Source organism: Liolophura sinensis, chromosome 4, assembly GCF_032854445.1.
Source record: "Liolophura sinensis isolate JHLJ2023 chromosome 4, CUHK_Ljap_v2, whole genome shotgun sequence".
In the NCBI taxonomy this organism is placed as follows: domain Eukaryota; kingdom Metazoa; phylum Mollusca; class Polyplacophora; order Chitonida; family Chitonidae; genus Liolophura; species Liolophura sinensis.
This window is the reverse complement of record NC_088298.1, coordinates 24,941,836-24,968,095: the sequence shown is the minus strand read 5'-3', so window position 1 is coordinate 24,968,095 and position 26,260 is coordinate 24,941,836. Positions and strand designations below refer to the sequence as shown.

The 26,260-nt window shown below is 40.3% G+C and overlaps 1 protein-coding gene across 2 annotated transcripts; it reads left to right on the top strand.

The window, feature by feature from the left end:
• Window positions 1-399: 399 nt before the first annotated feature.
• On the top strand, window positions 400-23,843 carry LOC135464607 (acyl-CoA 6-desaturase-like). 2 transcript variants are annotated; one of them, XR_010443669.1, is made up of 13 exons: window positions 400-593; window positions 4,119-4,265; window positions 6,751-6,897; window positions 7,223-7,324; window positions 8,249-8,308; window positions 10,158-10,223; window positions 12,097-12,157; window positions 13,338-13,414; window positions 16,206-16,303; window positions 17,036-17,212; window positions 17,868-17,993; window positions 18,711-19,197; window positions 19,230-23,843. XR_010443669.1 is itself a non-coding variant. In XM_064742052.1 (12 exons), the coding sequence occupies exons 1-12, from the start codon at window positions 420-422 to the stop codon at window positions 18,769-18,771; spliced, it is 1,296 nt and encodes a 431-aa protein (XP_064598122.1). In that variant the 5' UTR covers window positions 400-419; the 3' UTR covers window positions 18,772-19,210. The 2 variants fall into 2 exon arrangements, 1 of the variants encoding a protein (XP_064598122.1); XM_064742052.1 differs by lacking the exon at window positions 19,230-23,843 and having other exon boundaries at window positions 18,711-19,210.
• The last annotated feature ends 2,417 nt before the right edge of the window (window positions 23,844-26,260 follow it).

The following is a 26,260-nucleotide window of genomic DNA, read 5'->3' as shown; positions in this document are numbered from 1 at the left end:
CAGTACGTGGAGGTGCATGAATGAGTGTAATGGCTGAACAATGTACAGTACATGGAGGTGCATGAATGAGTGTAATGGCTGAACAGTGTACAGTACGCAGACATGCACGAATGAGTGTAATGGCTGCACAATGTATAGTACGTGGACATGCATGAATGAGTGTAATGGCTGAACAATGTACAGTACATGGACGTGCATGAATGAGTGCAATGGCTGAACAATGTACTGTACATGGACGTGCATGAATGAGTGTAATGGCTGAACAATGTACATTACACTCATTCATTTCTATTGCTCTTCCTAAATAAGAACTTGTAACGATGTATTATTAGTCTGCACTATCAGTTGTCTCCAGACTGCTTGCTCTCATCTAGCCCTCTTCACTATGTTGACAGGTTACGATCAGAGCCGGCCACACGATGGGAATACCACCGTCCAATGATACGTTTACCTGGGAAGATGTCATTGCTCATAACAAGCACGATGACAAGTGGCTCGTGATCGAGGGGAAGGTCTATGACATAACTAACTGGTCCAGGCGTCATCCCGGAGGAAGTCGGGTCATCAGCCATTTTGCTGGACAAGATGCCACTGTAAGAATTCTGACCATGTGCTTGTCTTGTCTACTGTGCTATCGCACTGTAAGAATTCTTGTCTACTGCGCTATCATACTGTAAGAATTCTTGTCTGCTGCGCTATCATACTGTAAGAATTTTTGTCTACTGTGCTATCGCACTGTACGAATTCTTGTCTACTGCGCTATCATACTGTAAGAATTCTTGTCTACTGAGCTATCGTACTGTAAGAATTCTTGTCTACTGCGCTATCATACTGTAAGAATTCTTGTCTACTGCGCTATCGTATTGTAAGAATTTTTGTCTACTGCGCTATCGTACTGTTAGAATTTTTGTCTACTGCGCTATCGCACTGTAAGAATTCTTGTCTGCTGCGCTATCGTATTGTAAGAATTTTTGTCTGCTGCGCTATCGTACTGTAAGAATTCTTCCCTACTGCGCTATCATACTGTAAGAATTCTTGTCTACTGCCCTATTATACTGTAAGAATTCTTGTCTACTGCCCTATTATACTGTCTACTGCACTATCATACTGTAAGAATTCTTGTCTGCTGCCCTATCATACTGTAAGAATTCTTGCCTACTGCGTTATCGTACTGTAAGAATTCTTTCCTACTGCGCTATCATACTGTAAGAATTCTTGTCTACTGCCCTATCATACTGTAAGAATTCTTGTCTACTGCCCTATCATACTGTAAGAATTCTTGTCTACTGCCCTATCATACTGTAAGAATTCTTGTCTACTGCATTATCGTTCTGTAAGAATTCTTGTCTACTGCGCTATTGCACTGTAAGAATTATTGTCTACTGCACTATCGCACTGTAAGAATTATTGTCTACTGCCCTATCGTAATGTAAGAATTATTGTCTACTGCACCATCGCATTGTAAGAATTCTTGTCTACTGAGCTATTGCACTGCGCTGTCGTACTGCAAGAATTCTTGTCTACTGCGCTATCGCACTGTAAGAATTCTTGTCTACTGCACTATTGCACTGTAAGAATTATTGTCTACTGCCCTATCGTACTGTAAGAATTATTGTCTACTGCGCTATTGCACTGCACTATTGCACTGTAAGAATTCTTGTCTACTGCGCTATTGCACTGTAAGAATTCTTGTCTACTGCGCTATTGCACTGTAAGAATTCTTGTCTACTGCACTATCGCACTGTAAGAATTCTTGTCTACTGCACTATTGCACTGTAAGAATTCTTGTCTACTGCGCTATCATACTTTAAGAATTTTTGTCTACTGCGCTGTCGCACTGTAAGAATTCTTGTCTACTGCACTATTGCACTGCGCTATCATACTGTAAGAATTCTTGTCTACTGCCCTATCGTACTGTAAGAATTCTTGTCTACTGCGTTATCATACTGTAAGAATTCTTGTCTACTGCACTATTGCACTGCGCTATCGTACTGTAAGAATTCTTTCCTACTGCGCTATCATACTGTAAGAATTCTTGTCTACTGCCCTATCGTACTGTAAGAATTCTTGTCTACTGCGTTATCATACTGTAAGAATTCTTGTCTACTGCACTATTGCACTGCGCTATCGTACTGTAAGAATTCTTTCCTACTGCGGTATCATACTGTAAGAATTCTTGTCTACTGCGCTATCACACTGTAAGAATTCTTGTCTACTGCACTATTGCACTGTAAGAATTCTTGTCTACTGCCCTATCGTACTGTAAGAATTCTTGTCTGCTGCGCTATCGCACTGTAAGAATTCTTGTCTACTGCACTATTGCACTGTAAGAATTCTTGTCTACTGCCCTATCGTACTGTAAGAATTCTTGTCTACTGCACTATTGCACTGCACTATTGCACTGTAAGAATTCTTGTCTACTGCGCTATCGCACTGTAAGAATTCTTGTCTACTGCGCTATTGCACTGTAAGAATTCTTGTCTACTGCACTATTGCACTGTAAGAATTCTTGTCTACTGCGCTATCATACTTTAAGAATTTTTGTCTACTGCGCTGTCGCACTGTAAGAATTCTTGTCTACTGCACTATTGCACTGCGCTATCGTACTGTAAGAATTCTTTCCTACTGCGCTATCATACTGTAAGAATTCTTGTCTACTGCCCTATCGTACTGTAAGAATTCTTGTCTACTGCGTTATCATACTGTAAGAATTCTTGTCTGCTGCCCTATCATACTGTAAGAATTCTTGTCTGCTGCCCTATTGTACAGTAAGAATTATTGTCTACTGCGCTATTGCACTGTAAGAATTCTTGTCTGCTGCCTATTGTACTGTAAGAATTATTGTCTACTGCACTATTGCACTGCGCTATCGTACTGTAAGAATTCTTGTCTGCTGCCCTATTGTACTGTAAGAATTATTGTCTACTGCGCTATTGCACTGTAAGAATTCTTGTCTGCTGCCCTATTGTACTGTAAGAATTATTGTCTACTGCACTATTGCACTGCGCTATCGTACTGTAAGAATTCTTTTCTACTGCGCTATCATACTGTAAGAATTCTTGTCTACTGCCCTATCGTACTGTAAGAATTCTTGTCTACTGCGTTATCATACTGTAAGAATTCTTGTCTGCTGCCCTATCATACTGTAAGAATTCTTGTCTGCTGCCCTATCATACTGTAAGAATTCTTGTCTGCTGCCCTATTGTACTGTAAGAATTATTGTCTACTGCGCTATTGCACTGTAAGAATTCTTGTCTACTGCCCTATCGTTCTGTAAGAATTCTTGCCTACTGCGTTATTGTACTGTAAGAATTATTGTCTACTGCGCTATTGCACTGTAAGAATTCTTGTCTACTGCGTTATTGCACTGTAAGAATTCTTGTCTACTGCGCTATCGTACTGTAAGAATTCTTCCCTACTGCGCTATCATACTGTAAGAATTCTTGTCTACTGCGCTATCGTACTGTAAGAATTCTTGTCTACTGCACTATCGCACTGTAAGAATTCTTGTCTACTGCACTATCGCACTGTAAGAATTATTGTCTACTGTGTTATCGTACTGTAAGAATTCTTTCCTACTGCGCTATCTTACTGTAAGAATTCTTGTCTGCTGCCCTATCATACTGTAAGAATTCTTGTCTACTGCGCTATCGTTCTGTAAGAATTCTTGTCTGCTGCCCTATCGTACTGTAAGAATTCTTGTCTACTGCGTTATCGTACTGTAAGAATTCTTTCCTACTGCGCTATCGTACTGTAAGAATTCTTGTCTGCTGCCCTATCATTCTGTAAGAATTAGTCTACTGCCCTATCGTACTGTAAAACCAAGCTAAAGGGTTCTGCCATGTCTGTGCTCCTATAGGGCATAGCTTGATTTATGAATTTCATGACGAATGGCTTATCTTTTGCTTTATATTTTATGAAAGGTTTGTATTCTTTGCTATTATTATCAGTCAGTTTCAAACAAAAATACAAGAACTGAAAAATTGACCTCTGTGTTACATATTAATAACACTGAAGCATATTTCCAATTGTTGTTCGCGTGATGAAACGTGATGAAGGTGTCTAAAAAGATGCGAAAAAGTGGAAGTGAATGTTTTGTGATGTGGCTTTGTTGTCAGGATGCCTTCCGAGCATTCCACAATGACCTCGGCAATGTGAAGAAGTACCTAACACCCATCTACAAAGGGGATCTCCGCAAAGGGGAGTACGTTGTGAGGGACATGGACAAAGATTTCAGGGAAGTTAGAGCAACTGCCGAGAAAATGGTGAGTTCATAATGCAACTGTCTGGATCAGTGCAGTAAAGAGATTTCACTTTCACCAACTTCTCAACTGTATATGTCATGAATTTTTTGGTACAAGACATGTACATTTTAGTGATATATGACCATTTGATTTCTGAGAAAAGTTATGAAAGATTGATTTGCAAAGTTTTGTCAAAATTTGCCCTGAACAGTGCTTTATTGAAGTTCAACCAGAATCTCATCAAGGTGTTAAGGTATTCCTCATGGGCCTAGAGGGAAAAACGAGCAGTTGTCTGGAGTTAGGCACAGGACTCAACCCAAATGAATATTTTCAGATTTACATGTTAAAAAATTTGACATCAGTTTGTTTTCTATGTACCGTAAATCACAGCAAGTTTAGCCGAAAATTACTGGCTATAAAGTTTAGCCTATTTGAGTTGCCGGAGGAGATGACAGGAGATCAGCCCTCAGCTGTAACCCCCAGTGATGGTCTGGTTGCTGGCCCTTGCCACACGGGGTAGACTCCCCAGGCGTGGACTGAGAAAAGGGTGATTATACACCCACTAGTCCATCTGGACTCTCATTGAAACGTCGTTGGTGGCGCGTAACAAGCCATTGTTCTCAAAGTTGGGTCAGTCAGTCGTGGGAAAAAAAAAATTTTTTTTTTTTGACCCGTTCTTCTCCACTGTCTGAGGGGACATAACACATGAGATACATGTATTTGACCCCCACCCCCCCTCCCTCCCTCCATTACACATCATGAAGTCTTAGGATGCTAATCTGCACTGGATAGGCGTCAACTACAGTAGTAGTACTTCGACTTACAGATTTCTCCACTAGTCACACCTTTTACTCATGAATTAGAGTGAATAAAGTATCAAGCGACAATTGCAACAAACCTATATATTCCAAAAATGTCCACGCTAAACAGGCTACTTGAATTATTATTTCTCAGGTTGACAGGATAAATTTGTGGGTTACATTTGCTGGCCTCAGTTGAATGGGCAAATGCTTAATTGCTTTGGTTTTATGGAGGTCCCCCGATAATCGCATTTATCCGGGGATTGGTGTTTTCCATTCACGGCCCCATAAATAAATTTAACAAATCGGTATACAAAGGCATTATACAAAGGCATTTCAGAGAAACAGGTCTGAATGGTAACTTCAAAGTCGTCAAGCCCTCGTAAAATAGCAGTGGAATTTGCCATGTTTCATGCACGTTATTTCATTTCAGTCAAAACTCTCCTCCCATTTCAGAAGTATTCTATTTTCCCGCCTTGTCAAATCGGGTACCTTCAGTTGAACACAGAAAACACATTTCGGTAAAGTTTCCGAAACTAGATATGTCATCTGTTCTAACCACGTCCTTGCATCGTTTTGACAGCCGATTGCCATGCAACTGGACTGAGAACTCAAGAGTCACACACACGTTAATGTCTACAGGTAACTGACACCTTACCCATTTCAACACTGGCCAATGAGATGCATTTTCATTGACACGCCTCTTGGAGCGTAAAGTCTCCCACCAAATCTAGACTAGCAGACGGAGATCCATTAATTTACATGCAGCCATGTGCCCAGTGAAATCCATGTACAGTAATTTTTGTGAATCTGCTTTGGACTTTCCCACTAAACCATTTCAGTAAAGCCATGTAGTCGTGTATTTCAGTGGTTTACACAACATGCCTAACACATTTACTGTGAGTAGAACTAAAAACAATTGCTAACACATCAGGTTGTCAGATAGGGTCTCTGTTGTGATTGACGGGCCTCCTGAAGTTACTGTTGAAACTTTCAAGACTATACCCAGAGCTGTGGGAAAGGTTGGGATTAGCCTTGATATCAATACAACTCTGCCATTTGTATCTGAATACTCAATAATTCACACATGTAGCTCCTCCCCCCAAATTTCCATGCAATGAACGCTGTTGTTAGCTGGTAAGGTGTTATCTTGAGTTCTGATAAAACAACTGCAATCCTGTAAAGCTGGAGCAGTAAAGTCTCGTATTTATACTTGTAATTTAGCTTTTACAATGCACATGGGTATTTATTTACTTTAGACTAGATACCTATTCGTCACTAGGCAAACCATACTGAGCTCTGCATTCTAACAGTAGCTGTGTAGTGATTTTCCAGAGCTATCAGTAGCATGTTCAGTGAAGTGTAAGCATGTTTATTGGTCTTGTCACAGGTCTGTACAATCCTGCAAACACACACCTCAGACCCCCACTGACCCCCATCTGTGTCCAATTACCAAAAATCACAACTAGACTCAAGGAATCATGGGATATGCTTATTCATCGGCTAAACTTTATGTGATTTACAGTATTTTGACAGTTTTGTGCTCGGTGGTGTTCTTTAGCTGTTGGTCACAACCTCTGCCATGTTCAGGAAAAAAAACACGCCAAAAGCTTATAAATACCACAATGTATAAAATTGTCAAAACAGTCTGATGTGTTTTGGTTTTAGTTAAACCTCACCATACTTTAATATTTTCTATTTTTCAGAACTTGTTCAAACCAAATTTTTGGTTCTACTTCTTCCACCTTGGTCATATATTGGCCTTGGAGGCAATGGCCTACTTGGTCATGCACTGGTACGGCACAGGGTGGATCCCCTGGACAATCTCTCTGCTGTGCTACTCCACAGTTCAGGTAAGCAGAGGGGACGGGAGCTCAAATCCAGGAGGTGAAAATTTGTGTCTGGTAAAGCTTTGGGTTAGGGAGAGGATTTTGTGCTGTTGATTTGTAGGATTGCAAACGCAATGGAATGTCTGCAGAAACAAAGGATCTCATTCTTGAATTGAACAAATTGTGTTAAAGGTAGCTTACATTTACAGATATTTGACTGGGATATTTGGTGAAAAGACATTAAAACAGCAGATATTGAGGGCATATCATCACATATTATGGGTATTCACATTTAGCATTTTTGTCTTTAAATGAATATGAAATAACTTTTTTAATGAAATTCTGGCAGGCCCAAACTGGCTGGTTACAGCATGACTTTGGCCACCTCTCAGTCTGCAAGTCCTCTTTCTGGGATCATCGTTTTCATGACTTCGTCATGGGATTCATCAAGGTAAATTTTTCTCAGGTGTTTTTTGTGAAATTTCTTCTTTTTGCCTGTTGTAAGTGTATGTGTAAGTGTATCTTGTATGTTTTCATATACACCTTAGGCTGGGTGCCTAGTACTCCATGCATTTGTGTAATTTAAATGTCCCGACATTTTGAATAGTTGATAATTTGAACCACATGACACCTGTTCTAGGAGGATCTCAAATTTCATGGCTTTTCCTTGACATGAACACAGGTAGATTTGAATCACATGACACCTGTTCTAGGAGGATCTCAAATTTCATGGCTTTTCCTTGACATGAACACAGGTAGATTTGAATCACATGACACCTGTTCTAGGAGGATCTCAAATTTCATGGCTTTTCCTTGACATGAACACAGGTAGATTTGAATCACATGACACCTGTTCTAGGAGGATCTCAAATTTCATGGCTTTTCCTTGACATGAACACAGGTAGATTTGAATCACATGACACCTGTTCTAGGAGGATCTCAAATTTCATGGCTTTTCCTTGACATGAACACAGGTAGATTTGAATCACATGACACCTGTTCTAGGAGGATCTCAAATTTCATGGCTTTTCCTTGACATGAACACAGGTAGATTTGAATCACATGACACCTGTTCTAGGAGGATCTCAAATTTCATGGCTTTTCCTCGACATGAACACAGGTAGATTTGAATCACATGACACCTGTTCTAGGAGGATCTCAAATTTCATGGCTTTTCCTCGACATGGACACAGGTAGATTTGAACCACATGACACCTGTTCTAGGAGGATCTCAAATTTCATGGCTTTTCCTCGACATGAACACAGGTAGATTTGAACCACATGACACCTGTTCTAGGAGGATCTCAAATTTCATGGCTTTTCCTTGACATGAACACAGGTAGACAACAGGAGTAATTCTTTTGTTTGCTTTCAGGGCGCATCCAGACAATGGTGGAACCATATGCACTATCAGCATCATGCAAAACCAAATGTGGTAAGTCGGAAACTCCATGCCTGAGTTGTTCAAATTGCTTTTGATTTAGGCTTATTTTAGAGAACTTTTTTTGCTCATTTTTGAAGTACATACATTGCCTTCAAGTTACTTCTAGTACGTTCATAAAAATAGCTATAAATGCATTATAGCTATTTTTATTTAAAAACATTTAAAAATAAAGTGGATAAAACAACATTACTTGAATTCAGCTTGTGGAAATGGCTAACATGCTCCGAGTTCTGCAGATCAGCTCAGGACTGTGATTACGCCATACAAGGCTAGCTTCGTGTAATATGACCAGTAGGAATGGTCCCGAGATGTTTGTGGTCTGTACATGGAAATTTGTGACCAGTTGAATCCATAGGTAACAAAAAAGCTCATGCATTTATAGTGAACTAACAATAAGAAGGCATTTGACAACATGCATTTTGCATCCATAAAACTGCGTTTAATGTCAAAATCATAACCTGCAGGTAAGTTAGACTGTAGCCCTAAGTACTGGATACCAGAATCATTTCATTATAGTGCGAGGTAGCCTATAACGTGCTCTGGAACTTGTCCTCAAAGTGGCACAAGGTAGCCTGTAACACGCTCTGGAACTTGTCCTCAAAGTGGCACGAGGTAGCCTGTAACACGCTCTGGAACTTGTCCTCAAAGTGGCACGAGGTAGCCTGTAACGCGCTTTGGAACTTGCCCCCAAGGCGCATGAGGTAACCTATAACGCGCTCTGGAACTTGTCCTCAAAGTGGAACAAGGTAGCCTGTAACACGCTCTGGAACTTGTCCTCAAAGTGGCACGAGGTAGACTGTAACACGCTCTGGACCTTGTCCTCAAAGTGGCATGAGGTAGCCTGTAACACGCTCTGGAACTTGTCCTCAAAGTGGCACGAGGTAGCCTGTAACGCGCTTTGGAACTTGCCCCCAAGGCGCATGAGGTAACCTATAACGCGCTCTGGAACTTGTCCTCAAAGTGGAACAAGGTAGCCTGTAACACGCTCTGGAACTTGTCCTCAAAGTGGCACGAGGTAGACTGTAACACGCTCTGGACCTTGTCCTCAAAGTGGCATGAGGTAGCCTGTAATGCGCTCTGGAACTATTCCTCAAAGTGGCACGAGGTAGCCTGTAACGCGCTTTGGAACTTGCCCCCAAGGTGCATGAGGTAGCCTATAACGCGCTCTGGAACTTGTTCTCAAAGTGGAACGAGGTAGCCTGTAACGCGCTCTGGAACTTGTCCTCAAAGTGGCAGGAGGTAACCTGTAACACGCTCTGGACCTTGTCCTCAAAGTAGAATGAGGTAGCCTATAACGCGCTCTGGAACTTGTCCTCAAAGTGGAACGAGGTAGCCTGTAACGCGCTCTGGAACTTGTTCTCAAAGTGGAACGAGGTAGCCTGTAACGCGCTCTGGAACTTGTCCTCAAAGTGGCACGAGGTAGACTGTAACGCGCTCTGGAACTTGTCCTCAAAGTGGAACGAGGTAGCCTGTAACACGCTCTAGAACTTGTCCCCAAAGTGGCACGAAGTAGCCTATAACACGCTCTGGAACTTGTTCTCAAAGGCGCACGAGGTATCCTTTGATGCGCTCTAGAACTTGTCCCCAAAGTGGCACGAGGTAGCCTGTGACGCGCTTTGGAACTTCTCCCCAAAGTGGCAGGAGGTAGCCTATGACGCGCTCTGGAACTTCTGCCCAAAGTGGCAGGAGGTAGCCTATGACGTGCTCTGGAACTTGTCCCCAAAGTGGCATGAGGTAGCCTATCACATGCTCCGGAACTTAAGAGTGGCGTGCTTTAGTTTAATAAACTAAATGAACCAAAATCGGAGACGTGTTTAATGTGTTAATGTTGTTGTTGCAGATGGACAAGGACCCTGATGTCCGTATTGACAAATTGTTTGTGGTTGGAGATGTGATGCCAGTAGAGGTGAGTGGACAATAGTCTGTTGTGATCTTACTGATCTTACTGATCTTACTGAAATTAGGATGTGATTTTCTTTTTTCTTCTGCCCCTCAGTCAGTTTGACTGGAGGGTACTCCTGGAATCCTATGTAACGTATAGACAACAAAGTTGCAAAACACATGCTGTCAATTCCCAAATGATGGCCTCTGTGGCCTCTAATGAGATATGAACTAAATGACCTAAAATTTCATCTACAAAAGTGCATTTTTATAGGCAAATAAATGCCACAAAGTATTATTTTTGGTGCTGAAGCTTCAATCTTCCAGCAGAATATCATCCCATGATCCAAGCAAACCTCAAAACACCTTTCTAAACTGAAGAGAAGTCTCAGAATTGGAAAAAAGTGGGCAAGATTGTCATGAACGAATTTCGGGGGTGATGTAGGGCATGTGCCTGTAAATATGTACCAATGGACTGTGTACAGTCTAGAGACCGAGAATACCTTTGTGGTCCAGGGACTGTGTGTGGTCCAGGGACTGTGTAGAGAATACCTTTGTGGTCCAGGGACTGTGTGGTCAAGGCACTGTGTGTGGCCCAGGGACTGTGTTTTGTCCAGGGACCGTGTAGAGAATACCTTTGTGGTCAAGGGACTGTGTGCGGTCCAGGGACTGTGTGAGGTCCAGGGACTGTGTGCGGTCCAGGGACTGTGTGCGGTCCACGGGCTGTGTGTGATCCACGGGCTGTGTGTGATCCAGGGACTGTGTGTGGTCCAGGGACTGTGTGTGATCCAGGGACTGTGTGTGATCCAGGGACTGCGTGTGATCCAGGGACTGCGTGTGGTCAAGGGACTGCGTGTGATCCAGGGACTGTGTGCGGTCCAGGGACTGTGTGCGGTCCACGGGCTGTGTGCGATCCACGGGCTGTGTGTGATCCACGGGCTGTGTGTGATCCAGGGACTGCGTGCGGTCCAGGGGCTGTGCGTGGTTCAGGGGCTGTGCGCAGTCCAGGGGCTGTGTGTTGTCCATGGGCTGTGCGTGGTCCAGGGGCTGTGTGCGGTCCAGGGGCTGTGCGCGGTCCAGGGGCTGTGTGTGGTCCAGGGGCTGTGTGCGGTCCAGGGGTTGTCCAGAATAAATAAATAAATAAAAGTATATCTGGCAAAGGTAAAACAGGAGGTAATTTAGTGTGACTATTCCCTAAAAAACCATACTTTTAATGCATTGATTTCAATTTTGAAGGTAGATTTTTTTTTTTTTTTTTTTTGATTGGTGTTTTACGCCGTACTCAAGAATATTTCACTTATACGACGGCGGCCAGCATTATGGTGGGTGGAAACCCACGACCATCCGCAGGTTGCTGGCAGACCTTCTCACGTACGGCCGCCAGCATGAGCTGGACTTGAACTCACAGCGACCGCATTGGTGAGAGACTCCTGGGTCATTACGCTGCGCTAGCGCTTTAACCGACTGAGCCACGGAGGCCCCCGATTTTGAAGGTAGAGCGCCCACTTTTAGGGTGGTCGATCCAAGGTCAGTCCTGGTTCAGGTCACATCTAAGGCATGAAAACAGGAATTTGTAAGTTCTTCACTTGGCGTTCATCATTAAGGGGATAATACTGCTTATTATAATACTGCTCGACCCGTAGCGGTATAATGGCTCGCACGGGGTTGCTTGCCTTTGGGAAGTCGTCTCAGTGGAGTCGCACTAGGTGAAAGAGCGTGGAAATCCATGCTGCAACAAGGAAGCACATTACATGCATTCTAAAGGACTCTGTCGTCATCATATGATTGAAAAATTGTTGAGTACGACATGAAGCCCCAAGCAGTCACTCAGTCGATTTTGAAGAGGCAGTCTAATTATTATGAGAGTGATGCATCACCATGTTTTCTCCCTCTTTCAGAAAGCCAAAGAGAAGAAGCAGACCATGCCCTATAACCTGCAGCACAAGTACTTCTTCTTAAGTGAGTTTTACTTGTTGTATTTCACCAAACATTTGGTAGGCTAAAATGTATATTCAGAGGCACATGAAGGCCATTCAATGACACTTTTTTCAGGTAAGAAATTCATCAAACTTCACAAAAACTCTTTGTTTAGAACTCACGGCCTAATCCAGCCCTTTTCAGCATCTGATTACCAAATGCTGCCGTTGCCTTTGCTTTAAAAAAAAAAAAAACGGTTTAGGTTTAAAGTTTCTAAATTTACTCAAATTTAATGTTGGATCCAGAATCAAGAAGGAATATTTGACATCAGTGTGAAAGAACTTGGTTATGAAAACAACAAAGTTTTTAAAGAGCATTTAAAATTGGGAATGTATGCCCTAAAGCAGGTGACGAAAATTGGATTCGTGATAATTCAGTTAGCATTCAGATTATGCAGGCCGGGAATTACTTTTAATTTACTTCAAAAAAAAAAAAAAATTCCGACCGAGCATTTTTAATGATGGCCTGGGGTAGCTATGATACAATGTGATGATCAGATGCACATGTCATCCGATATGGCATTCTGCACATATCAGTAAATACAAGCCATCCTTAGACTGAATTTTCGGGCTAGGTACCTGTTGTGGTGTGCACTTCGGGTGGAGGTCAACCGTAGGAACCGAGACCCTTAAAACTGCATGAGAATCGAAATATTCAACAATGAGGTGCCCTTCAGCGGTGGTTCCACCCCGTGCCCATTAGCCCGTGGAACTGTTCTGTGACAGTGAATGAATCAGTAAGAATCCTACAAAATGTGTCACTTCAAACATGCTAAACTTTAGGTGAAACACAATACTTTCTCTTTGAGCCAACAGGTTTAAGCAACTCACAACTTGGGACATTACAACAGTGGAGTGACCTCCCTTTATATTGTGCTGTTGTTGTTTTGTATTCCTGTAGGGCTCTACTTTGTCAGTTTGGGATGAAATAAAGGCTATATTTCTTTAAATGATTTTATTATTGAGATTAAAAAAAAGGAAATGATATAATTGTGTTCTGGAATCTTGGTAACAAAAAAAAAATAATAATAAAGCAACATTTTATTAGATGTCTGTGGCCCAGTACTACTCAAGTGCTGTGCAGTCATCACATTTTATGGAGAGTAACATGAAAACAGTGCAGATTGACCAGGACTCAGTCACTTTTACTTTCTGTTTCACAGTCGGCCCACCACTGCTGTTTCCGGTGTACTTCCAGTTCATGTTGATCAGACACATCATAACCCGGAGAGCTTGGAGTGTGAGTAAACTGTTAGAATGGAGTTAACAGGCCCTTTACAAAGGGAAGCAAATCTCGTAACTACTGGGACAAGAAAGCTGTCTATAACTCTTACATTCACTATTTTTTTCCATTTGTTTCATCTGAGAGGACTCAGTTAAATATTCAGTAAATTAGGTATTCATCTTAACAAATTATGGATGGAAGTTGACAGTCTTTCCAATTACGCCAGAATGAACAAGAAATGTTTAGCTGCAGCAGTGCAAACGGACGCGTGTAGGTGTCACTCCGATTGCAGTGTGACAGTTCGTCATCTCGTCTGCTAGGCCTAGCTTGCAAGTATGGATTTGCCGTGTGCTAAATAAATACGGAGAGCCCTGCAGTTTAAAAATGAATATTTGACATGACACTCCACATACGTAAAGGTACTGGGTAGTCACCCTTAATCTCCACCGAAATTTCTTCCAAATTCCTGCGTATCACAAAACAACGATAATAAAAGAATCGACCTTTTGCGAAGTGCATGTGCTAAAATTATTAGGATTGAAACTGGGGAAACATGAACTGTTGGTGGTAGGAGCATCAATTAACTGCTCAGCCACCCTGACCATCCCTGATGCTCTCCCGCAGCACCAAGTCAGTATAATCACCCTGACCATCCCTGATGCTCTCCTGCAGCACCAAGTCAGTATAATCACCCTGACCACTCCCTGATGCTCTCCCGCAGCACCAAGTCAGTATAATCACCCTGACCATCCCTGATGCTCTCCCGCAGCACCAAGTCAGTATAATCACCCTGACCACTCCCTGATGCTCTCCCGCAGCACCAAGTCAGTATAATCACCCTGACCATCCCTGATGCTCTCCCGCAGCACCAAGTCAGTATAATCACCCTGACCACCCCTGATGCTCTCCCGCAGCACCAAGTCAGTATAATCACCCTGACCACCCCTGATGCTCTCCCGCAGCACCAAGTCAGTATAATCACCCTGACCACCCCTGATGCTCTCCCGCAGCACCAAGTCAGTATAATCACCCTGACCACCCCTGATGCTCTCCCGCAGCACCAAGTCAGTATAATCACCCTGACCACCCCTGATGCTCTCCCGCAGCACCAAGTCAGTATAATCACCCTGACCATCCCTGATGCTCTCCTGCAGCACCAAGTCAGTATAATCACCCTGACCATCCCTGATGCTCTCTCGTAGCACCAAGTCAGTATAATCACCCTGACCATCCCTGATGCTCTCCCGCAGCACCAAGTCAGTATAATCACCCTGACCATCCCTGATGCTCTCCCGCAGCACCAAGTCAGTATAATCACCCTGACCATCCCTGATGCTCTCTCGTAGCACCAAGTCAGTATAATCACCCTGACCATCCCTGATGCTCTCCCGCAGCACCAAGTCAGTAAAATCACCCTGACCATCCCTGATGCTCTCCCGCAGCACCAAGTCAGTATAATCACCCTGACCATCCCTGATGCTCTCCCGCAGCACCAAGTCAGTATAATCACCCTGACCATCCCTGATGCTCTCCCGTAGCACCAAGTCAGTATAATCACCCTGACCATCCCTGATGCTCTCCCGTAGCACCAAGTCAGTATAATCACCCTGACCACCCCGGATGCTTTCCCGTAGCACCAAGTCAGTAAAATCACCCTGACCATCCCTGATGCTCTCCCGTAGCACCAAGTCAGTAAAATCACCCTGACCACCCCTGATGCTCTCCCGTAGCACCAAGGCAGTGAGAACCACAATCATTGCAATGAATACTGGGAGACACTTTCAGAGTCCCAGAGCGAAACTTTAGATCGTTTACTGTAAAACAGCAATAAATTTAGAAGTGGATGCCTGAAATGAACGATGTTGGAATGAGTGACATCAAGTGTCTGGGATGCGTACATGTCATACTTTTGGATTTGTTCCTTTTTGAATACTTATCCACCTATGAGGATGAATTTTTGTAGGAAAGGTGTCTAATATCTATCAAACTGTGTAAAGTATAGGACTCCTACATTTGAAAACATTCTGAATAATTGGATATTTATGAGGGTTATGGTTTTTCTTCCTGGCACATCCAGTACATCGTTGACAATGGATAGTTAGAGCTAATGTGCTCATATAGCTGGGCAGAACACTGCTGGAGTGACAAGAGTTGCTTCCCTTTGTGGAGGGCTGCTGAAGCCTGCTATATGATGACTATTAATTTGGGATACCTTGGTTGTCTGTTCACTCTGTTACTTATTTGTGAATTTGAAAGAAGAATCTGATTGGTACTAAGATATGACCTCTCCAATCAAAGCGGGTGTATCAGATCGGTTGGCTGTAGTTATCTATTCAGTTTTACGGCCCTGGCTAGCTAAGACAAGAAGAGCACTGGTTCGCGGTGAGTTTGAGGTGTTTGACCGATGAAGTCGCTAATTGAATCCAGCTGTCTCGGTTGTTCGGATGCAGAGGTTTATCAGGTAACTAAGGATGCTAAGGCAATTCATTCTGTGTTGCTTCGAGCATCGTTGGTTTACTCCACCAATAAACTTGATCACCATTATTAACCATGTATACATGTTAGTGAAACATTCTTGAGTTTGGTGTTCGATGCAATTCAATCAAATCGAGTTTGTCTTTTGATTTAAATAGTAGGTCAGCTTCAGTGAGATTTCGGCAGGTCTTCAGGTAACATATATGCACCAGAAAAGATTTCTAATTTTCTGGTAACAGGTGATTTTCACGATTTCATAAACATATACAGAAATCAAATAACATTCCAGTTTCATTAAACAACTATTTCTGTTTTTCTATTATTTTCACAGGACCTTTTCTGGATGATGACTTTTTTTGTCAAATTTATCTACCTTTACTACCCTCTTCTTGGTTTGAAGGGAGTTATAGTGTACTACTTCCTGATGAGGTAAATTACTTCAGAGTACTGAATTTTCATACAATTATGAATTTTTAGAGCCAAATATTTAAAAGGGGATAATTTTTTGTTGATACTGAGAGTCGTGTATTCCCAGACATATTTGTAGTCACTTGAACACAAAGCAAGCACATCTGTACAATCTGATTTTTATCCTCAAAAAACATTTGGAAACAATCTCAATTCCTGTACACATGTGTAAGCTTTGCATATTTAATGAATTTTGCTATCCTGACATGCCAGATTGGTTGTTGGTTTTGTGAAATAACTTCAAATACTGTATTGATTTTGATGAGATATATCACGGGGATTCATTTTGTAGTCTCAGATTAATTTCATCAAGTAGATTGATACAGCATAATATTGGCATATTTATGGGGGGATATGAATTGGCCGAATTGGCCTGTTGTTTTTGCCAGGAACTGATGTGGTAAAAGCGCTGGATAGATGTAACAATGATGCCCTTGACCCAAGTGCATTTTGGGGTTGAATGCAACTCTCAGCGATTTTTGTATGGCATGAAGTAGTGTGCCTTGCTGGCTTCCTCTCCAGCCATCTGTGGGAAGGCCTGCTAGCAACCTGCGTAAAACACCAATCAAATAAATCAAGTCGTGCGATTTATCATGTGGCTGTTGAATGTTGGTGTTGTGCTGTCTCATTTAGGTGAAATATTCTTGAACATACTGTTAAGCACCATTAAAAATTTCTTTTTTTTTTCCGCAGGTGTTTGGAGAGTCACTGGTTCACGTGGGTGAGCCAGGCTAATCACATCCCCATGGAGATTGATCATGACAGTGCTAAACCCTGGCTCAAACTTCAGATGCATGCCACCTGTAACATTGAGAAGTCCTTCTTCAATGATTGGTTTACTGGCCATTTAAATTTCCAGATTGAGCATCAGTAAGTCTGTTCTTAAAGGATACCATTAATCGATTCTCATTGGCTGGTGTTAAAGGTAGTCAAAGCCACGCCATGCCCAGCCTAAGCAGAAGTTCGGATTTAGTAGATTTATTCAAGCGTGACCAAGACTGAAAGGATAAAGCCCAGGAAACCCTATCCCCATAGTCACATGCCTCCATTTATAATGGAGGTTCCCTCGCCCTCTGTACAAAGGGAAGCAACTCTTGCAATTCCCTCTGCCTACTTGAATAAGAGTGCCAGCTATGATACTTTACAAGGTTTCTGTCACACCCTGAGCATCCGCACCCAATCTCAGGGAAAGGAGGGTTAAGCAAAATGTTAGAGGTGGTGTCTTAAAAAGGAATGCAGATATTGGGCTCAGGTTCTGCACACGTAGAGAGCAATAACACGAGGGGGATGTTACATCGAGGGCTGCGTACATATCAGTTACCATAAATTCCAAAATTCATGATCTCAGTATTTTACAGGTTTGTCTTGAGCTGAAGATTTGCTTTCAGTAGAGAAATGAAACAGATGAGCTGTTTGGAAACAAACTACCAAATGAAAGCTCATTTCCATTCTTAGAGAGGTAATTCTCCACATCTGGTTTTATGCAAACATATTTGAATGTGTCTGTTTTTTCTTCCCTTCACAGCTTGTTTCCCACCATGCCCCGTCACAACTTGTATAAAATCCAGCCTCTGGTAAAATCTGTCTGCCAGAAACACGGAATAGATTACCAAGTAAAGACGTTGTCAGGGGCATTTGTCGACATTGTACGGTAAGACATTTTATTGATACAAAAAAACAAAAACATTGTTTCACTCAGAAAAAAAAACTTCGTACTGAGGTGTGTTGATGTTTTCTCTTTCTTCCTACACTTTTACCTGCATTTAGGTGACTTCTGTTCATTTCTTCTACATGAGTTTTTAAAATATGTGAAACACATTCACACTTAATACTGGTGCCTTATTAGCCAGAACAATAGTTGTGGAATTTAACTCTCTGTGTTGACTAACACCACCGTTGTGAGAGTTACGCGGAATAACTGCTTCTAATATGTCAGTTTGATGTTAAGCCACATTCACCGCATCTTCACATGCACATTAACTCTTTCCTAGCATAAATCAATGTCAACTGAGTGATCGCCATAATCAACTAACCTGTCCTTAGTCACGCCGAACCAGAAATGATCCTTGACAACTACACAAATTCATGAAGTGTTGGCCAGTGATTTATCTGACGAATTTTACAACAACAACAAACAGTTAACACATGAAGAGAAATAATACTTTTGTTCATAAATACAACACATATTTACTTAAATATGACTGTCACTTGAAGGTCTGATATATTTACCAGCCTTTTCAGCAAGAAAATGAGTTTGACAAAATCCGGTACTGAGTGAGTGCCAGGACTTCTGTTTCCACTTTTGAATGCTAACCTTTTTTGTTTTTACAAGTTTTGTAATATTTTGTGTTTGTTGTTTTTTCTTTAGGACCCTGAAGCACTCTGGAGAACTGTGGTATGCATCATACCATGCCTACCACGTGTCCTAATTGGTCATGACCGGTATTGATGAATATTCATTGTACCACTTCTGACACCAGCAACAACAACTTAAAAACTACAACAACAACAGAAATGGATCTGTCTGTGTATGTTTCAAGGCTCTCTGATCAAGTGTAATAGTTTGTGTGGTATGATAATTTCACAACCCGGTGATTTGTTCTGAAAAGGTGTGAAAAACAAGGGGTGAATTGTTCATTTGTGGAAATATTTTATATCATTTTGGTAATCCTGGTGAATGAAATTTTTTGTAAGGAAAATTATGTTGATCACAGAGAAAGAAAAAACATTGAAGATAATGTTGAACATATGAAAAGACGAAATGATCTGTTATGTTCTTGTAGGAAGTTAATATTCTTGATTTTAATTTTGATTAAGTTGGCTTGTTTCTGAAGGTTTCTGGCTTGTTTCTGAAGGTTTCAGGCTGGTTTCTGACTGGTTTCTGAAGGTTTCGGGCTGGTTTCTGCAGAGCTCTGACCTGACTATAGGGCTCAGTCTGATTTCTGTTTGGTTCTGTCTGAATTCATCAGTGTTGTGACTGGTTTTCTCAGTTCTAACCGGTTTTCTGTAGGGCTTTGACTGGTTTTCTCAGTTTTGGCTGGTTTTCTGTATGGGTCTGACTGGTTTGCTCAGTTTTAACTGCTTTTCGTAAAGTTCTGACAGGTTTCCTCTCTCACCACAGGCCTACATGAAAAAAACACAAGAAGAAAGGAAAATGAATTATTCCTAAGTGTGATATAAAACACAAAAAAACAAACAATGAAATGAAGAGTTGGAATTAAGTGACATATAATATAGTCAAAAATAATAATAAGTTATAACACCGGTGAAATAAATAATAAAATACATGTAAATTAAAAAATTTGTTAAGTATCGCTATAATACATGTAGCTTTCAGTGTTTTACTAGCATAGCAGTTTATTGTACTTTTGTTATTGGTCTATTCGTTCAGGGTGTAGTCTGACATGTTAAGTAAGAATTTATGCAATGCTTATAATGATGATTTAAGACATATTTATTCAGCTTGTTATCTGTTCCTATTATGTAAACATGTACACTTTAGCAAGACCAAATTTGTGCACCAAGTGAACTTTTTGCATTACTTTGGTAAATTGTAAGATCTTTTGTAAACAGATTTTGTTGTTATTGACAAAGTGGTTATTGTTACTATGGGAACCATTGTTGATGAATATTGATTAGCAAAAATTGCTATGCATAGATCATAGAATGCATTTTAGGTACATATACTAGAAATGGTACTAGTGATGTTTTTGAGTAATAAATACCAAAAAATGTCTGCCTTGAAATATTGTAGGAATCTGCCTGAACAAAGTGTACAATGTACTTATATGTAAATGTACATCTTTGATCTAATACCTACATATACCCTAAAATACAGATAGCAGTTGTTTTTCTCTCTCTTTATACTATTTTGACCAGTCTGTTTTGTCAGTTCTTGGAAAACATGTTCAAGCTCATTTATAAATGTGATCTGAAGTTAAATGAAGATAAGACTGTCAAATAATTGTCAGTATGTTGAAAATGAAAAACCATTGCCTACTGTCCCCCATACCAAGGCGATTTATTTATTTGTAATTTTGTATCATTTAATGCAGAGATTGTGGTTGTAAAGGAGGTAAAGTTATGCCGAAAAAAGGAGAAATTTTGTCTTGTCAGTTTTTGAGGCATATTCTCTGTTTTCCTCTATATTTTACTCTTATTTTCTGTCAGTGGCTACAAATGATCAAATGAACCTATGGGAAACGCTGAGTCATCTCAGTGGCCACCATTCTGACTCCTATCCCCAACAGTGACTCTTATCCCCAACAGGGTTGTTTTGACAGCTATCACCACCAACATCATAACTACAGACTACATTTCTGGACTGATTTCTGGGGCCTTAGAAAAACTAGTTTAAAGCTGTTCTGATGCTTCATGGCAAAAAAAAAAAACATTGAAAAGCTTATTTTGCACTTTTCTGTGTTAGAACACATCCTAAACAGCATGATAGAACGAAAACCAAACATTGTCTAAATCCTTTAAAGCTCCAAAGGTAGAAAAAAGGTAGAAATTCTCCTTTAAGGCAAGATTGTCACTAATTCATGTAACATGACAAGTTTGTTGACAAAACATGTTGACAACCATCTCTTTGTGCTGATACTGTGCCTGCTTGAGTTACTAGATTTGTTATACATTTTTTTTTTTGGCAAAATCATGAATGCAATTAACAGAAACTTTAAATATTAAAAATTTGAGTACCATCACGTTTGAGAATTTTCTTTTCTTTAAACTAACTTAGTTACTGTAAACTTTATTAGTGGAATAACTGTTGTATTCAATTTTTTATTTATTTAGACAAAAGGTAATAACAACCAATCCTTCATTAAAGTGTTATATTTTATGATAATTAGGTGTACTGTAAATACATCTTGCTGCATACAGTGTTCGTCTTTTAGGACTTAAAGAAACGTTGGGTTGCTAAGTAAACTTTAACATGCTATTCTCATCTCCAAGATGCTTAATCTACAAGTTTTCACCCAAAACACCATCGCTGTACTGCATGTTGAACGAAAAGTATAGTTTGAACATTTCTATTTACGTACATGCAGTAAAAGTTTCCACCAAAAACACCATCCATGTTGCTTGTTGAATGGGAGGTAAAGTTTGCACATGTGTAAATTTCTGTTGAGATGCTTGCACTGAATATGTTTACCAAAAACACCGTCCTTGTACTTGTTGAGTGGGAAATAAAGTTAACATGCATAAATTTCTATTGAGATACACAACCAGTGTGTTCCAAAAACACCATCTGTGTTGCTAGTTGAATGGGTAGTAAAAGTTTGCACATGTGTAAATTTCTATTAAGACACTTGCACTACAAAACATCCCAGTATTATAGTTGTTGAATAACCAGTACGGTAACATTTATTTTTAGGTAAGAGGAATGACACACGAGTAAAGTCAGCACTTTATTATTATTCAGGGTATTTATTATTCATAGCATTGACAAGATTTCAATTTGATTCATATGGAAAGCGCTTGAAGATAGTCTTTTGATTCGAAGAGCTTAGCTTCCAAAACTCATATTAAACTATAGTGTTGTTGCCAGTGTTCACAATTTGTGTCATTGCATTGGGTTAACATTGTTGCCAATTTGTGCCATTGTGTTTCCGTTTAACCAAGGTATTTGGAATCGATTTGTTAAATGTTAAACCAAAGTATGTTAAACCAAAGTATGTTAAACCAATGGGTACAAAGGCACAGTGGTTACATTCAATCAAAGTGTTCACAATGGGTACAAAGGCACAGTGGTTACATTCAACCAAAGTGTTCACAGTGTTTGCAAAGGCATGCTGGTTGCATTCAACCAAAGTTTTCACAGTGTTTGCAAAGGCATAATGGTAACATTCAACCAAAGTGTTCACAGTGTTTGCAAAGGCATGCTGGTTACATTCAATCAAAGTGTTCACAATGGGTGCAAAGGCATAGTGGTTGCATTCAACCAAAGTGTTCACAGTGTTTGCAAAGGCATGCTGGTTACATTCAATCAAAGTGTTCACAATGGGTGCAAAGGCATAGTGGTTGCATTCAACCAAAGTGTTCACAGTGTTTGTAAAGGCATGCTGGTTGCATTCAACCAAAGTTTTCACAGTGTTTGCAAAGGCATAATGGTAACATTCAACCAAAGTGTTCACAGTGTTTGCAAAGGCATGCTGGTTACATTCAATCAAAGTGTTCACAATGGGTGCAAAGGCATAGTGGTTACATTCAACCAAAGTGTTCACAGTGTTTGCAAAGGCATGCTGGTTGCATTCAACCAAAGTTTTCACAGTGTTTGAAAAGGCATAATGGTAACATTCAACCAAAGTGTTCACAGTGTTTGCAAAGGCATGCTGATTGCATTCAACCAAAGTGTTCACAATGAGTACAAAGGTATAGTGGTTACATTCAACCAAAGTATTCACAGTTACAGTAATTGCACAATTGAAATCAGTGTGAAGTGTTTACAGTTGACCAAAGTGTGCATGATTGGAGTCAATGTAGGGTGTTTAAAAAGGTTTTAAACAAAGAATAACCACTCGTCCATGTTAAATAAGCATCTTGCGAAAAGGTTGAAGAATTGCAGTATAATAATTGATTTGTGATGATATACGCATTGAGAACTGGACATTCATAAAAGATCTCAACCGTGAAAATCTCTGTCTTAATAATGAACAAATAGTTACGGGAGAAACTTTTATTAATGCATAAATATATTACTGAAATGTACAGTGGGTGTACAATCAAGATGTTGCATTTCAATAGTAACGCACTAGTCCAATTGGTTATGTTCAAATGTTTTTAAAATCCGAAAAGCATAGAATAATATTTAGCATATTGGTAAATGTTTGAACAAGTAAATCAGGTGTCTTCTTTTTTATGACTTATTTTATTTTTTTTTGAATGATTGCTTTTGTGCATAGCATTTACGTTAAATTTCTTTGTAAGAAAATGCCTTAAGAAAGTGCTATAGAGAATTGTATATTGTCTTTGTTGTAAATGCAAGTGGAGGGTTTTTTTTTTTTCTTTTGTTTTTCTGTTTAGAAATTTTAACCGTTTGTTATGTATACATGGACATGTATAAGCTGAAGTGTTGGATATGGCATGTCTTGTTACGGATGTTCTGGCTGGTCATTTCTGGATTTTGTTTGCATGTACATCTACCCCAGATGCTTTTGTGTTGATGCTGCCAATTGGCTCATGTAAGTCATATCACCAGGCAGCCAATCAGAGTTCATTTTTTTCAATTTCGGACAAATACTTTGTTGATGAAAACTTTTATCAAGATGTTGGGGAACTATTTCACTTCGTTCAATTCTCAGATGATTTGTTGCACTTTATGATTGTCTCATTGGGGAGATTAACTTATGATGCTGAAAAATTATACAGATTTCTTTCTGATTACAATCTGGTTGATTTTTCTCTATTTTGACCTAACATGCTCGTAGTCAATGATGTTTTCATGAATAGCTGCAATGACCACAATTCTCATGTGCTCTGCCAGCTTTCCACCCACTATAATCCTGGAAGTCGTCGTATTAGTGAAGTATTCTTGGGTATGGCACAAAACACCAATCAGATAAATAAATAATGACTATAATGTGTGTAATGTGGATAATATGTCATGAGCTTAAGGATGTGAAACATGTGTAAGTAGAAGCCTTTCATTCTCCTAGACACGAGGTAGCGGTTAAATTCCAGCCATACTTCCCTTTTCAGTCTCTAGGACACACGAGGTACAAGTTCAAACCCGACTTATGGCAGGGAATTTGTAGATTTGCCTGCTCTCACTATTTGTAGAGCTTAGGTGGCAGTAAGCGTTCAGTGACATCAAGCTGATGTTGTAACCACATGTCTATATGTGTAGAAGTGTCTGTCATCAATATCGACCAGATAGCGGTCTACCCAACTTTTCCTCTCCGGTCGTATGTGGGAAAGTCTGCCAGCAACCTGTCAGTGGTTTCATCATACCCTGTTTCTTCTAAAATTTGGGACACCTGATCTGCTCATTTTACCAATATATATGTAATTCTAGCAGGAATGTTGAGTTTCTTTTTTCTCACATGGTACTCATATCTTTACTTTTCCAAAAGGCTGGTAAAAAAAAATGTAATATTCTACTTTCAAAAATGCTAATATATGTCCCAAATTTTAGAAGAATTATGGTAAGTGGAATATTCTTGAATATAACATAAAACTCCAATCAAATAAAAAATAACTAAATAAAAACAGACCACAAATAGACTATCTAAAAAAAAATCATTTTGCAGCTATCCATAACAGGAATTTAGAGGCTTTAAATCACAATACTGCGGATACTTAGAATGGAATGGATGGTGTAGGCAACTTGAGATCTAGGCGACACTTAACCAACTATACCATGGCAACTTGAGATCTAGGCGACACTTAACCAACCATACCATGGCAACTTGAGATCTAGGCGACACTTAACCAACCATACCATCTCAACTTGAGATCTAGGCGACACTTAAGCAACCATATCATGGTAACTTGAGATCTAGGCGAAACTTAAGCAACCATATCATGGCAACTTGAGATCTAGGCGACACTTAAGCAACCATACCATGGCAACTTGAGATCTAGGCGACACTTAAGCACCAACACCATGGCAACTTGAGATCTAGGCCACGCTTAAGCACCAATACCATGGCAACTTGAGATCTAGGCGACACTTAAGCAACCATATCATGGCAACTTGAGATCTAGGCCACACTTAAGCAACCATATCATGGCAACTTGAGATTTAGGCGACACCTAAGCAACCATACCATGGTAACTTGAGATCTAGGCCACACTTAAGCAACCATACCATGACAACTTGAGATTTAGGCAACACTTAAGCAACCATATCATGGCAACTTGAGATTTAGGCAACACTTAAGCACCCATACCATGGCAAATTGAGATCTAAGTGACACTTAAGCAACCATATCATGGCAACTTATAATTTAGGCGACACTTAAGCAACCATACCATGGCAACTTTAGATTTAGGCAACACTTAAGCACCCATACCATGGCAACTTGAGAGTTAGGCGACACTTAAGCATCCATACCATGGCAACTTGAGATTTAGGCAACACTTAAGCATCCATACCAAGGCAACTTGAGATTCACGTGACACTTAAGCAACCATACCATGGCAACTTGAAATTCACGTGACACTTAAGTACCCATACCATGGCAACTTGAGATTCATGTGACACTTAAGCAACCATACCATGGCAACTTGAGATTCATGTGACACTTAAGCAACCATACCATGGCAACTTGAGATTCATGTGACACTTAAGCACCCATACCATGGCAACTTGAGATTCACGTGACACTTAAGCAACCATATCAAGGCAACTTGAGATTTAGGCCACACCAGTTTTATTCTGTTACGGGCAAGCCAACCGTCTTATGACATTATAAAAAGATTTATTCCATCCTACATACAATGTAAATTGGTGAGGCCTAAAGCCATAAACTGCAAAATTTGCTTAAAGAGTCCAGTTCAGAATTTGAAAAGTGAAACCTTATTTATCAAATGTGAAAAATTCAAAGACAGCTCTAAAAAGTTTAGGCTTAAATTTGTACACACATTCCTTAGTGCAGAACAATTCTCTACCCATAATTTGAGTCCTTTCCTGTTTTGAATTAGGCCTTTTAAGGACTTGCAATTTATGACTTGAGTCTTAAGTTGCTTGATAAATACGGGACCTGGTTTTTACAACTTTGACATAATGGTATGACTCCACTCAGGACTGAACCCTTGTATTTGTAAAATAAGTACGGTAAAAAACACAAACCTGATTTTTGTAAGTATTATGCACTCCACAATTTATTGTCATTCAAGGGTTATTCAGATCTTCTCTGTGATGCCAATCATCAGTCACTGACATCATCATGGGTATCCTCAATGACTTACATCAGA

Coding starts and splice junctions, on each gene's coding strand:
- LOC135464607 (XM_064742052.1), top strand. CDS start 420: ATGGGAATACCACCGTCCAATGATACGTTTACCTGGGAAGATGTCATT. Junction 6,898..7,222: donor TGTGCTACTCCACAGTTCAG/GTAAGCAGAGGG, acceptor AAATTCTGGCAG/GCCCAAACTGGCTGGTTACA. Junction 12,158..13,337: donor GCACAAGTACTTCTTCTTAA/GTGAGTTTTACT, acceptor TCTGTTTCACAG/TCGGCCCACCACTGCTGTTT.